Source organism: Rhinoderma darwinii, chromosome 1 (assembly GCF_050947455.1).
Source record: "Rhinoderma darwinii isolate aRhiDar2 chromosome 1, aRhiDar2.hap1, whole genome shotgun sequence".
Classification (NCBI taxonomy): domain Eukaryota; kingdom Metazoa; phylum Chordata; class Amphibia; order Anura; family Rhinodermatidae; genus Rhinoderma; species Rhinoderma darwinii.
In genome coordinates this window covers 3,173,571-3,189,929 of record NC_134687.1, presented here as the reverse complement: position 1 = coordinate 3,189,929, position 16,359 = coordinate 3,173,571, and the positions used below count along the sequence as shown (strand labels likewise).

Genomic DNA, 16,359 nt, shown 5'->3' with positions numbered 1-16,359 from the left:
TTGGAAACCATGCACGCTTCTTCTGACATTGGAAACCTTACACGCTTCTTATGACATTGGAAACCTTACACGCTTCTTATGACATTGGAAACCTTACACGCTTTTTCTTTTATTGGAAACCTTACACGCTTCTGACATTGGAAACCTTACACGCTTCTTCTGACATTGGAAACCTTGCACGCTTCTTCTGACATTGGAAACCTTGCATGCTTCTTCTGACATTGGAAACCTTACACGCTTCTTCTGACATTGGAAACCTTACACGCTTCTTCTGACTTTGGAAACCTTGCATGCTTCTTCTGACATTGGAAACCTTGCACGCTTCTTCTGACGTTGGAAACCTTACACGCTTCTTCTGATAGTGGAAACCTTACACGCTTCTCATGACATTGGAAACCTTGCACGCTTCTTATGACATTGGAAACCTTACACGCTTCTTATGACATTGGAAACCTTAGACGCTTCTTATGACATTGGAAACCTTACACGCTTTTTCTTTTATTGGAAACCTTACACGCTTCTTCTGACATTGGAAACCTTGCACGCTTCTTCCGACATTGGAAACCTTACTCGCTTCTTCTGACATTGGAAACCTTACACGCTTCTTCTGATATTGGAAATCTTGCATGCTTATTCTGACATTGGAAACCTTACTTGCTTCTTCTGACATTGGAAACCTTGCACACTTTTTCTGACATTGGAAACCTTGCACGCTTCTTCTGACATTGGAAACCTTACAAGCTTCTTCTGATATTGGAAACCTTGCACGCTTCTTCTGACATTGGAAACCTTACACGCTTCTTCTGACATTGGAAACCTTACACGCTTCTTCTGACATTGGAAACCTTACACGCTTGTCATGACATTGGAAAACTTACACGCTTCTTCTGACATTGGAAACCTTGCACGCTTCTTCTGACATTGGAAACCTTACACGCTTTTTCTGATATTGGAAACCTTACACGCTTCTTCTGATATTGGAAACCTTGCATGCTTATTCTGACATTGGAAACCTTACTTGCTTCTTCTGACATTGGAAACCTTGCACACTTTTGCTGACATTGGAAACCTTGCACGCTTCTTCTGACATTGGAAACCTTGCACGCTTCTTCTGACATTGGAAACCTTACAAGCTTCTTCTGATATTGGAAACCTTACACGCTTCTCATGACATTGGAAACCTTACACGCTTTTTCTGATATTGGAAACCTTGCACGCTTTTTCTGACATTGGAAAACTTACTCGCTTCTTCTGACATTGTAAAACTTACTCGCTTCTTCTGACTTTGGAAACCTTGCACGCTTCTTCTGACATTGGAAACCTTGCATGCTTCTTCTGACATTGGAAACCTTGCATGCTTCTTCTGACATTGGAAACCTTGCATGCTTCTTCTGACATTGGAAACCTTACACGCTTCTTCTGATAGTGGAAACCTTACACGCTTCTCATGACACTGGAAACTTTACACGCTTATTCTGACATTGGAAACCTTGCACGCTTCTTATGACATTGGAAACCTTACTCGCTTCTTATGACATTGGAAACCTTACACGCTTTTTCTTTTATTGGAAACCTTACACGCTTCTCATGACATTGGAAACCTTACACGCTTTTCCTGACATTGGAAACCTTACACGCTTCTTCGGACATTGGAAACCTTACACGCTTCTTCTTGCATTGGAAACCTTACACGCTTCTTCTGATATTGAAAACCTTGCACGCTTCTTCTGACATTGGAAACCTTACACGCTTCTTCTGACATTGGAAACCTTACACGCTTCTCATGACATTGGAAACCTTGCACGCTTCTTCTGACATTGGAAACCTTGCACGCTTCTTCTGACATTGGAAACCTTACACGCTTTTTCTGATATTGGAAACCTTACACGCTTCTTCTGACATTGGAAACCTTACACGCTTCTTCTGATATTGGAAACCTTGCACGCTTATTCTGACATTGGAAACCATACTTGCTTCTTCTGACATTGGAAACGTTGCACGCTTCTTCTGACATTGGAAACCTTGCATGCTTCTTCTGACATTGGAAACCTTGCATGCTTCTTCTGACATTGGAAACCTTACAAGCTTCTTCTGATATTGGAAACCTTACACGCTTCTCATGACATTGGAAACCTTACACGCTTCTTCTGACATTGGATACCTTACACGCTTCTTATGACATTGGAAACCTTACACGCTTTTTCTGATATATTGGAAAACTTACTTGCTTCTTCTGATATTGGAAACCTTACACGCTTCTTATGCCATTGGAAATCTATATGCCATTGGAAACATTGCACGCTTCTTCTGACATTGAAAACCTTGCACGCTTTTTCTGACATTGAAAACCTTGCACGCTTCTTCTGACATTGGAAACCTTGCATGCTTCTTCTGACATTGGAAACCCTGCAGGCTTCTTCTGACATTGGAAACCTCACAAGCTTCTTTTGACATTGGAAACCTTGCACGCTTCTTCTGACATTGGAAAACGTACTCGCTTCTTCTGACATTGGAAACCTTACACGCTTCTTATGCTATTGGAAACCTTACACGCTTCTTCTGACATTGTAAACCTTACACGCTTCTTCTGACATTGGAAACCTTGCACGCTTCTTCTGACATTGGAAACCTTGCATGCTTCTTCTTACTTTGGAAATCTTGCACGCTTCTTCTGACATTGGAAACCTTACTTGCTTCTTCTGACATTGGAAACCTTGCACGCTTCTTCTGACATTGGAAACCTTGCACGCTTCTTCTGACATTGGAAACCTTACAAGCTTCTTCTGATATTGGAAACCTTACACGCTTCTCATGACATTGGAAACCTTACACGCTTCTTCTGACATTGGATACCTTACACGCTTCTTCTGACATTGGAAACCTTGCACGCTGCTTCTGATACTGGAAACCTTACACGCTTCTCATGACATTGGAAACCTTTCACGCTTCTTCTGACATTGGAAACCTTACACGCTTCTTCTGACATTGGAAACCTTACACGCTTCTTCTGACATTGGAAACCTTACACGCTTCTTATGACATTGGAAACCTTACACGCTTCTTATGACATTGGAAACCTTACACGCTTCTTATGACATTGGAAACCTTACACGCTTCTCATGACATTGGAAACTTGCACGCTTCTTATGACATTGGAAAACTTACACGCTTCTTCTGACATTGGAAACCTTACACGATTTTTTTGACATTGGAAACCTTACACGCTTCTTCTGACATTGTAAACCTTACACGCTTCTTCTGACATTGTAAACCTTACACGCTTCTTCTGACATTGGAAACCTTGCACGCTTCTTCTGACATTGGAAAACGTACTCGCTTCTTCTGACATTGGAAACCTTACACGCTTCTTATGCTATTGGAAACCTTACACGCTTCTTCTGACATTGTAAACCTTACACGCTTCTTCTGACATTGGAAACCTTGCACGCTTCTTCTGACATTGGAAACCTTGCATGCTTCTTCTTACTTTGGAAATCTTGCACGCTTCTTCTGACATTGGAAACCTTACTTGCTTCTTCTGACATTGGAAACCTTGCACGCTTCTTCTGACATTGGAAACCTTGCACGCTTCTTCTGACATTGGAAACCTTACAAGCTTCTTCTGATATTGGAAACCTTACACGCTTCTCATGACATTGGAAACCTTACACGCTTCTTCTGACATTGGATACCTTACACGCTTCTTCTGACATTGGAAACCTTGCACGCTGCTTCTGATACTGGAAACCTTACACGCTTCTCATGACATTGGAAACCTTTCACGCTTCTTCTGACATTGGAAACCTTACACGCTTCTTCTGACATTGGAAACCTTACACGCTTCTTCTGACATTGGAAACCTTACACGCTTCTTATGACATTGGAAACCTTACACGCTTCTTATGACATTGGAAACCTTACACGCTTCTTATGACATTGGAAACCTTACACGCTTCTCATGACATTGGAAACTTGCACGCTTCTTATGACATTGGAAAACTTACACGCTTCTTCTGACATTGGAAACCTTACACGATTTTTTTGACATTGGAAACCTTACACGCTTCTTCTGACATTGTAAACCTTACACGCTTCTTCTGACATTGTAAACCTTACACGCTTCTTCTGACATTGGAAACCTTGCACGCTTCTTATGACATTGGAAACCTTGCATGCTTCTTCTTACTTTGGAAATCTTGCACGCTTCTTCTGACATTGGAAACCTTACTTGCTTCTTCTGACATTGGAAACCTTGCACGCTTCTTCTGACATTGGAAACCTTGCACGCTTCTTCTGACATTGGAAACCTTACAAGCTTCTTCTGATATTGGTAACCTTACACGCTTCTCATGACATTGGAAACCTTACACGCTTCTTCTGACATTGGATACCTTACACGCTTCTTCTGACATTGGAAACCTTGCACGCTGCTTCTGATACTGGAAACCTTACACGCTTCTCATGACATTGGAAACCTTTCACGCTTCTTCTGACATTGGAAACCTTTCACGCTTCTTCTGACATTGGAAACCTTACACGCTTCTTCTGACATTGGAAACCTTACACGCTTCTTCTGACATTGGAAACCTTACACGCTTCTTATGACATTGGAAACCTTACACGCTTCTTATGACATTGGAAACCTTACACGCTTCTCATGACATTGGAAACTTGCACGCTTCTTATGACATTGGAAAACTTACACGCTTCTTCTGACATTGGAAACCTTACACGATTTTTTTGACATTGGAAATCTTGCATGCTTCTTCTGACATTGGAAACCTTGCACGCTTCTTCTGACATTGGAAACCTTACACGCTTCTCATGACATTGGAAACCTTACACGCTTCTTCTGACATTGGAAACCTTACACGCTTCTGATGAGATTGGAAACCTTACACGCTTCTTCTGACATTGGAAACCTTACATGCTTCTTATGTTATTGGAAACCTTACAAACTTCTTATGATGCTCACAAATTATTTAGTTGTTTATCAAACAAATTTATATCCCAGATTCTTGGCCTTAATATCTCATCGACTATTTTAAGCACTATTCAGAACTCAACCCCCTTCCTTTGGCAGGATACATCAATCCCATACTTGAGAATTGAACTGACTAACCCTTCTAAGCTTTTGGAAGACCATAATTTTAACCCATTACCTTCACAAATTTAGAAAACTTAAAGGGGTCTTCTAACTAAAGACATTTATCCACAGGATAGGTGATAAATATAAGATTGCTTGGGGACCCCTCTACTGGGACCCCCACTGATCACTAGATTCAATGTCTATGGGACCGATAGAAACAGCCATTCTAGTGATTGGTAGGGCCCCCCACTGACCATACATGTATCACCTATCCTGTGGAGAAATGTGCTTGGGGAAAAACCCCTGTAATCAAATAAAAATCCTTTTGGTGCGGGAAAGTTGCCCTTTACAAAGTCCTATCTCTACCCAAGATATTGTACTGCTTGCAGACTCCACCGATGCATATACCTAAATACAACTTCCAAAAATTTCACTCCCTATAGAACAATTTTATATAGTTTAGAAAAAAAACAAGAATTCCCTTCAACGCTATGACATGGCTTAGATACTCAGGAGGTTTAGGTTTCCCAAACTTGTGTCACTACGATGAGGCAACAATTTTGGACCAAATAAAATTTTGGTGGAGCCCATCAAGCGATAAGCGATGGGTGAAAATTGAAAGGACAGTGTAATGACGGGGTAGGGAGACAGATAGGTTAGCCCTAATCTACCCACCACTCAGTCCCTGCCTACTTGCACGGCCTGTCCTAGGCGACGGCGTACAACTGGGCGACGGTCCCTACGCTCAATAAGTGCACGACAGACCAACAGACAAGGGTACACAGAAGCTAAGGGAAATGGGGCAGTTGCCCACGGCAACACCGTGAGCAACAAGACTAGTGAACGAGCCGAGTCAAACCAGGAGTGTACGAGGTACCAAACGCAGAGCAGGAGAGTAGTCAGTAAAGCCAGGGTCAAAATGAAGCAGAGGTCAATAGAAATAGCAGGAGCAGCAGAGCCAGGAAACAAGATAGAATCACAGGCAAAGGAGGAGAAGGAAATGAAGGTATAAATAGACAGAGGGCGGAAGCTAGCTCCGTCTGGCCAGGCTGTGATAGGTTCTCCCACTCCTCAGCCTCCCAGCCTGAGTGGTAGCAGATCGAGTCACTCTAACAGACCTAGGAGCAGATGCAGACTGATTAGCCACGGGCGTCGACAAAGAAGCTGTGTCTGGCAAATCCATTACAGACAGTCAATACATTTCCTCATATTAGAAATGAAGGTCTTCTCTACAAGACTGAACCTGTACCACTTTCCACCCTTGAACATATGAAACCCAATCTTTTCTATCTTCTTGGGTGAAAGCAGGAAAAACATATGATTTGTGGGACATAAGTTTCAGAAAACCACTTTACGTAGCTGGTCAGATATCTCCGCTCAATATGTTCTTCACAAATCTGATCTCTACAAGTAAATACAAGTTCACTAGTTTATTGCCCAAATACAACCCCTGAAGTGACCCTACCCACAACGGTCTGCGGTGTTAGCTGATCCTTTCCATCAAACCTACTTTTACATTTGGAGACCTAAACAAGTCTTGTACTGTCCACCAATGTTGAAGGCTTATAAATCCTCTTTGAGAGGTTCCCCATGTTCTAGTGCTTGGGAATGTTGGACACTTGCGAAATATGCGGCTTCTCTACATTGATCACCATGATCTTCTCTGATCCTTCTTTTTGTATGGACCTAACCTTCTCTTCAACCTTAGTTCTAGGTTACTAACATCATATTTTACCTTTGTTACATGCTCATGCTCATGCCAATGCGTCTACATGTCGTTATTTGGATGAGTGAATGCTTCTATTGTCTCATCTCACCGCATTGGCAGACTTATTGGCGTTTGACTCTTTTTGTTTTACTTATTGGAATACATACAATAATATCTTCATATATGTACTCCATCTATCTGTCAATGGAAAATAATTACCATTAGGGACATTAGAAATACCACGGCACCACCAGGGACATTAGAAATACCACGGCACCACCAGGGACATTAGAAATACCACGGCACCACCAGGGACATTAGAAATACCATGGCACCACCAGGGACATTAGAAATACCACCGCATCACCAGGGACATTAGAAATACCACCACACCACCAGGGACATTAGAAATACCACCACACCACCAGGGACATTAGAAATACTACTGACCAAGAGGGACAACAGAAATACCACTGACCAAGAGGGACAACAGAAATACCACTGAACCACTAGGAACATTATAAATAACACTGACCACCAGGGACATTAGACATACCACTGCACCACCAGGGACATAATAAATACCACCGCACCACCAGGGACATTAGAAATATCACCGCACCAACAGGGACATTGGAAATACCACTGACCACCAGAGACATTAGAAATACCACCGCAACACCAGGGACATTAGAAATACCACCGTACCACTCGAGACATTAGAAATACCACCGCATCAACAGGGACATTAGAAATACCACCACACCACCAGGGACATTAGAAATACCACCACACCACCAGGGACATTAGAGATACCACCGCATCACCAGGGACATTAGAAATACCACTGACCACCAGGGACATTAGAAATACCACCAGGAACATTAGAGATACCACCACAACACCAGGGACATTAGAAATACCACCGCACCGCCCGGGACATTAGAGATACCACCGCATCACCAGGGACATTAGAAATACCACTGACCACTAGGGACATTAGAAATACCACCAGGAACATTAGAGATACCACCACACCACCAGGGACATTAGAAATACCACCGCACCGCCCGGGACATTATAAATACCACCACACCGCCCAGGACATTAGAAATACCACTGACCAAGAGGGACAAGAGAAATACCACTGAACCACTAGGAACATTAGAAATAACACTGACCACCAGGGACATTAGACATACCACTGCACCACCAGGGACATAATAAATACCACCGCACCACCAGGGACATAAGAAATAACACCACACCACCAGGGACATTGGAAATACCACTGAACACCAGGGACATTAGAAATACCACCGCATCACGAACGACATTAGAAATACCACCGCACCACCAAGTACATTAAAAATACCACCGCATCACCAGGGACATTAGAAATACCACTGCACCACACGAGACATTAGAAATACCACCGCATCGCCCGGGACATTAGAAATACCACCGCACCACCAGGGACATTAGAAATACCACTGACCACCAGGAAAATTAGAGATGCCAACGAACCACCAGGGACATTAGAGATACCATGGCACCACCAGGGACATTAGAGATACCATGGCACCCCCAGGGACATTAGAAATACCACTGAACCACTAGGAACATTAGAAATTACACTGACCACGAGGGACATTAGAAATACCACCGCACCACCAGGGATATTAGAAATACCACCGCACCACCAGGGACATTAGAAATACCACAGCACCACCAGGGACATTAGAAATACCACCGTACCACTCGAGACATTAGAAATACCACCGCACCGCCCGGGACATTAACAATATCACCACACCACCAGGGAAATTAGAAATACCACTGCACCACCAGGGACATTAGAAATAACATTGACCACCAGGAACATTAGAATTACCACCGACCACCAGGGACATTAGAAATAACATTGACCACCAGGGACATTAGAAATACCACTGACCACCAGGATCATTAGAAATACTACCGACCACCAGGGAAATTAGAAATACCACTGCACCGCCAGGGACATTAGAAGTACCACTAGATCACTAAATAAACTACTTAACCACTAAAGGATAAAGATTAACATGTATATTATAAAATTACTAAACCACCAAGAATATTAATAAAATCACTCGACCTCCAGGGATTCTTACCACAGGCTTCAGACTTTTTGAGCACCCCACAATTACACCTGTATTTTTTAATGAAGAATTATAGAGTGAAACCCAAAGACACCCATCTGATGTTACATCATGTTATTCATGAAATGCAGCTATTACTGAGGTAGTCGGGGGTCACAGAGATTACAATGGGTGAAATCATCGCTTTGCTGTTGTGATTATAGGCTGGGAGTTTCCTATTTTCGTCTTGATATCTCCCGCTGTAGATCTCCATTATTCTGTTGGGATGTCATATTTGTAGACCCGGAATCTAAAGTCCAGGAATTTACTCAGGAGACCTGGTGGGTAAAAGGTGTCTATATGACTGAAGCCGAGCTTCTCGTACATCTTCCGGGCCTCCCCTTGTGATAGGGTGACACTGAGGACCACCGCCTTGCAGCCTCTCTTCCGGGCAAAGTCAATGAGTGTCCTGCATAAGACTTTGCCGATCCCTTTGCCTCTGTGCTGCTTGGCCACTGAAAGTCGTTTCAGTTCCAGATGTTTCTCTTCCCCGGGATTAGCAGCAGGGAGAGCAGCGACCGTCCCTATGACTTCACCTTCTGTTGACTCCGCCACCCAGAAGCAGTAACCGTCCCGCTGCAGGTAATATTTACCGATGTCCAACATGTCGTCACACAGGGCGTAATCTACATAGGAGGTGTACATGTAGCGGGCGCAAAACCATAAAACGACTACAGACGTGGTTACCGCTAGCATGGACGTAGTAACAGACACAAGGTTCAGAGCAGGAAGGGTTAACATGGTCAATGCCGGAAGCCAGACGTGTGGCTGGCGTATCGCGTGGTGAAAGGCCTTATTGCTGTGTTCCTTAAGTCCACAAGCAAACAGGTCCCTGGCCACATGGTAGTCGGAGTCCTTGTAGAGTCGGAGGATGTAGGCAGACATGTTGGCGCTCTGCAAGAAAGGGAAAAACATAAGTAATTACCAGTGTGTGAGGGGCACTATGGGGGCATTATACAATGTGTGAGGGGCACTATGGGGGAATTATACTATGTGTGAGAGGCACTATCGGGGCATTATATTATGTGTGAGGGGCACTATGGGGGCATTATACTATGTGTGAGGGGCACTATGGGAGCATTATACTATGTGTGTCGGGCACTATGGGGGCATTATACTATGCGTGAGGGGCACTATGGGAGCATTATATATGTGTGAGGGGCACTATGGGAGCATTATACTATGTGTGAGGGGCACTATGGGAGCATTATACTATGTGTGAGAGGCACTACGGGGGCATTATACTATGTGTGAGGGGCACTATGGGGGCATTATACTATGTGTGAGGGGCACTATGGGAGCATTATACTATGTGTGAGGAGCACTATGGGGGCATTATACTATGTGTGAGGGGCACTATGGGAGCATTATACTATGTGTGAGGAGCACTATGGGGGCATTATACTATGTGTGAGGGGCACTATGGGGGCATTATACTATGTGTGAGGAGCACTATGGGGGCATTATACTATGTGTGAGGAGCACTATGGGGGCTATATGCTATGTGCTATGGGCTAGGTGCTATGTGTGAGGGGCTCTATGGGAGCATTATATATGTGTGAGGGGCACTATGGGAGCATTATACTATGTGTGAGGGGCACTATGGGGGCATTATACTATGTGTGAAGGGCACTATGGGAGCATTATACTATGTGTGAGGGGCACTACGGGGGCATTATACTATGTGTGAGGGGCACTATGGGGGCATTATACTGTGTGTGAGGGGCACTACGTGGGCATTATACTATGTGTGTGGGGCACTATGCGGGCATTATACTATGTGTGTGGGGCACTATGGGAGCATTATACTATGTGTGAGAGGCACTACGGGGGCATTATACTATGTGTGAGGGGCACTATGGGGGCATTATACTATGTGTGAGGGGCACTATGGGAGCATTATACTATGTGTGAGGAGCACTATGGGGGCATTATACTATGTGTGAGGGGCACTATGGGAGCATTATACTATGTGTGAGGGGCACTATGGGGGCATTATACTATGTGTGAGGGGCACTATGGGGGCATTATACTATGTGTGAGGGGCACTATGGGGGCATTATACTATGTGTGAGGAGCACTATGGGGGCTATATGCTATGTGCTATGGGCTAGGTGCTATGTGTGAGGGGCTCTATGGGAGCATTATATATGTGTGAGGGGCACTATGGGAGCATTATACTATGTGTGAGGGGCACTATGGGGGCATTATACTATGTGTGAAGGGCACTATGGGAGCATTATACTATGTGTGAGGGGCACTACGGGGGCATTATACTATGTGTGAGGGGCACTATGGGGGCATTATACTGTGTGTGAGGGGCACTACGTGGGCATTATACTATGTGTGTGGGGCACTATGCGGGCATTATACTATGTGTGTGGGGCACTATGGGAGCATTATACTATGTGTGAGGGGCACTACGGGGGCATTATACTATGTGTGAGGGGCACTATGGGAGCATTATACTATGTGTGTGGGGCACTATGGGAGCATTATACTATGTGTGAGGGGCACTATGGGGGCATTATACTATGTGTGAGGGGCACTATGGGGGCATTATACTATGTGTGAGGGGCACTATGGGGGCATTATACTATGTGTGAGGGGCACTATGGGGGCATTATACTATGTGTGAGGGGCACTATGGGGGCATTATACTATGTGTGAGGGGCACTATGGGAGCATGACATTTTGCGCCGCGATTGTTCCTCTTTTCAGTTGTTGAATGTTGGGGGAGGTTTAGTTTAGGTCACAGACTGTGATTTTCCCGCAGCATCATAATCACGGTGATCTACAGACAGATGATTGGGTGCTGTCCCTGATATCAGCTCATTGGGGGCACAGATTTGAACTGAGGCATCGGGAAGATTCTAAAGACGGGAATAGAACGCACACAATTTTTTGGTTTTATGACCCGCTCATTTATATAGGACAAACCTCCAACATACAGGATTTAAATCACAAATAGTTTATATGAACCTTTTAGCTGACAAAAAATAAAAAATACTGACCCCTTAAACTCAGACAACCCCCAAACCAGACCCGCTAAATAAATACAGATTCTCCCCAACCCCCTAAACAGAGAACCAAGACAGGAAACCCTTAGGCTCAATGCACACCATGCGTATTACGTTCGGTTTTGCGGCGCGGATTTGCGTGCGGTAATACAGTAGCAGCATTTCAGGAACTCTCATGTGCACGCTGCAGTATTGTACGGGATGGAAATTGGCCTTCGGTGCGTGATTTAAAATCCGCAGCATTTTAATTTATCTTGCGTTTCCGCTTGCGAATTGTATCTGCCTAACGCTGTGGAGAATCGCACCAAGACCCGCAGCATGAAATCGCGCCGAAAAACGTGGTTTCTAGCTGTGAATTTCCTGTGTATTGCAGCGGTTTTGGTGCGTATTTTCCACAGTAAAATACGCAACGTGTGCATTTAGCCTTAAATAAACACGGCCCCCAGACCCGACCCCCTGAACAGTACAGATCCCAGACTGCCCCTTCAGAGCCCTCGGACCACACGTTCAGATACTCACCTCCTCCGGTTCCTGCGCTTCCCTCATGTGCTCGGTGTCAGGACATTGTTTACGGCAGCGCCCGGGAGCGGAGGGAAGCGCAGGAACGCGGAGAGATGAGAATGTGGCGCACGCGGGAGATTTGCCTTCCCTTGTGTAAGTCTGGGACAATTCGCCTTTTCCAGGAGCCTCATGGACATTCTGGGAGAGTTGTCGGGTAAGTGTAACCGGGGTGAGGGCTCCTGTCATGGAAGGAGTAGAATGTATGCTGAGAGTTGTAGTCCTGTGGAGCTTAGCCTTGTCCAGGCCCCCTCCCTGTCTGTGCCCACTGCCAGTCATATTATCTGTACCTCCAGACTTTTCCTGCCCGTCTGGTGCCACTTGTCTCTGTATGGGAGCTGGGCAGGGGGTGGACACTTCCTAGTATGACGTCACCCAGGAAATCCTCCACCTCCCACAGTCCATGTTCAGCAGTTACATAAGTTCTAGAAAGGAAGGAGAATATTAGTGATCGCTGCAGGAACAGAGCTCATGTTCTCTGACCTCCTACAACAGGGACAGAGCGGAGTCAGGGAGAGAGCTGACCTGTATTATAGCACAGAGTAACGACACCGCCTCTATGACTGACTGCAGCTTACAATCCATTCACAGCCTCTCAGCACTGGATGCAGAAACCACAAGGCAAAGAGCAGTAAGCATGTAGGGATGTAGGGACATGTAGGGGTGTAAGGACATGTAGAGATGTAAGGACATGTAGAGATGTAGGGACATGTAGGGGTGTAAGGACATGTAGAGATGTAAGGACATGTAGAGATGTAGGGACATGTAGGGACATGTAGAGATGTAAGGACATGTAGAGATGTAGGGACATGTAGAGATGTAAGGACATGTAGCGATGTAAGGACATGTAGAGATGTAAGGACATGTAGAGATGTCAGGACATGAAGAGATGTAAGGACATGTAGAGATGTAAGGACATGTAGAGATGTAAGGACATGTAGAGATGTAGGGACATGTAGAGATGTAAGGACATGTAGAGATGTCAGGACATGAAGAGATGTAAGGACATGTAGAGATGTAAGGACATGAAGAGATGTAAGGACATGTAGAGATGTCAGGACATGAAGAGATGTAAGGACATGTAGAGATGTAAGGACATGTAGAGATGTAAGGACATGTAGAGATGTAAGGACATGTAGAGATGTAGGGACATGTAGAGATGTAAGGACATGTAGAGATGTCAGGACATGAAGAGATGTAAGGACATGTAGAGATGTAGGGACATGTAGAGATGTGGGTACATGTAGAGATGTAAGGACATGTAGGCATGTAGGGACATGTAGGGATGTAAGGACATGTAGTGATGTAGGGATGTAAGGACATGTAGAGATGTAAGGACATGTAGAGATGTAAGGACATGTAGAGATGTAAGGACATGTAGAGATGTAAGGACATGTAGAGATGTAGGGACATGTAGAGATGTAAGGACATGTAGAGATGTAGGGGCATGAAGGGATGTAAGGACATGTAGAGATGTCAGGACATGTAGAGATGTAAGGACATGTAGAGATGTCAGGACATGTAGAGATGTATGGACATGTAGAGATGTAAGGACATGTAGAGATGTAGGGGCATGAAGGGATGTAGGGACATGTAGAGATGTAAGGACATGTAGAGATGTAGGGGCATGAAGGGATGTAAGGACATGTAGAGATGTCAGGACATGTAGAGATGTAAGGACATGTAGAGATGTCAGGACATGTAGAGATGTATGGACATGTAGAGATGTAGGGACATGTAGAGATGTCAGGACATGAAGAGATGTAAGGACATGTAGGGATGTAAGGACATGAAGAGATGTAAGGACATGTAGAGATGTAAGGACATGTAGAGATGTAAGGACATGTAGAGATGTAGGGACATGTAGGGATGTAAGGACATGTAGGGATGTAAGGACATGTAGAGATGTAGGGACATGTAGAGATGTGGGTACATGTAGAGATGTAAGGACATGTAGAGATGTAAGGACATGTAGAGATGTGGGTACATGTAGAGATGTAAGGACATGTAGAGATATAGGGACATGTAGAGATGTAAGGACATGTAGAGATGTAGGGGCATGAAGGGATGTAAGGACATGTAGAGATGTCAGGACATGTAGAGATGTAAGGACATGTAGAGATGTCAGGACATGTAGAGATGTATGGACATGTAGAGATGTAGGGACATGTAGAGATGTCAGGACATGAAGAGATGTAAGGACATGTAGGGATGTAAGGACATGAAGAGATGTAAGGACATGTAGAGATGTAAGGACATGTAGAGATGTAAGGACATGTAGAGATGTAGGGACATGTAGGGATGTAAGGACATGTAGGGATGTAAGGACATGTAGAGATGTAGGGACATGTAGAGATGTGGGTACATGTAGAGATGTAAGGACATGTAGAGATGTAAGGACATGTAGAGATGTGGGTACATGTAGAGATGTAAGGACATGTAGAGATATAGGGACATGTAGAGATGTAAGGACATGTAGAGATGTAAGGACATGTAGAGATGTAAGGACATGTAGAGATGTCAGGACATGTAGAGATGTAAGGACATGTAGAGATGTAGGGACATGTAGAGATGTCAGGACATGAAGAGATGTAAGGACATGTAGAGATGTAGGGACATGTAGAGATGTCAGGACATGAAGAGATGTAAGGACATGTAGGGATGTAAGGACATGTAGAGATGTCAGGACATGTAGAGATGTAAGGACATGTAGAGATGTAAGGACATGTAGAGATGTAAGGACATTAGAGATGTAAGGACATGTAGGGGTGTAAGGACATGTAGAGATGTGGGTACATGTAGAGATGTAAGGACATGTAGGGACATGTAGGGATGTAAGGACATGTAGAGATGTAAGGACATGTAGAGATATAGGGACATGTAGAGATGTAAGGACATGTAGAGATGTAAGGACATGTAGAGATGTAAGGACATGTAGAGATGTAAGGACATGTAGAGATATAGGGACATGTAGAGATGTAAGGACATGTAGAGATGTAAGGACATGTAGAGATGTAAGGACATGTAGAGATGTAAGGACATGTAGAGATATAGGGACATGTAGAGATGTAAGGACATGTAGAGATGTAAGGACATGTAGAGATGTAAGGACATGTAGAGATGTAAGGACATGTAGAGATGTAAGGACATGTAGAGATGTAAGGACTTGTAGAGATGTAAGGACATGTAGAGATGTAGGGACATGTAGAGATGTAAGGACATGTAGAGATGTAAGGACATGTAGAGATGTAGGGACATGTAGAGATGTAAGGACATGTAGAGATGTAAGGACATGTAGGAATGTAAGGACATGTAGGGATGTAAGAACATGTAGAGATGTAAGGACATGTAGGGATGTAAGAACATGTAGAGATGTAAGGACATGTAGAGATGTAAGGACATGTAGAGATGTAAGGACATGTAGAGATGTCAGGACATGTAGAGATGTAAGGACATGTAGAGATGTAGGGACATGTAGAGATGTCAGGACATGAAGAGATGTAAGGACATGAAGAGATGTAAGGACATGTAGAGATGTAGGGACATGTAGAGATGTCAGGACATGAAGAGATGTAAGGACATGTAGGGATGTAAGGACATGTAGGGGTGTAAGGACATTAGAGATGTAAGGACATGTAGGGGTGTAAGGACATGTAGAGATGTAAGGACATATAGGGACATGTAGGGATGTAAGGACATGTAGAGATGTAAGGACATGTAGAGATATAGGGACATGTAGAGATGTAAGGACATGTAGAGATGTAAGGACATGTAGGGGTGTAGGGACAAGTAGGGATGTAAGGA

At 44.1% G+C, this 16,359-nt stretch overlaps 1 protein-coding gene across 1 annotated transcript; it reads right to left on the bottom strand.

Annotated features, from left to right (window-relative positions):
- Positions 1 to 8,982: 8,982 nt before the first annotated feature.
- On the bottom strand, positions 8,983 to 12,965 carry LOC142711949 (N-acetyltransferase family 8 member 3-like). The gene is made up of 2 exons (XM_075848598.1): positions 12,846 to 12,965; positions 8,983 to 9,871 (listed from the first exon to the last, which is right to left on the bottom strand). Exon 2 carries the CDS (start codon positions 9,860 to 9,862, stop codon positions 9,191 to 9,193), a length of 672 nt encoding a protein of 223 aa, XP_075704713.1. The 5' UTR covers positions 9,863 to 9,871; positions 12,846 to 12,965; the 3' UTR covers positions 8,983 to 9,190.
- Positions 12,966 to 16,359: the final 3,394 nt, after the last annotated feature.

Coding starts and splice junctions, on each gene's coding strand:
- LOC142711949 (XM_075848598.1), bottom strand. CDS start 9,862: ATGTCTGCCTACATCCTCCGACTCTACAAGGACTCCGACTACCATGTG.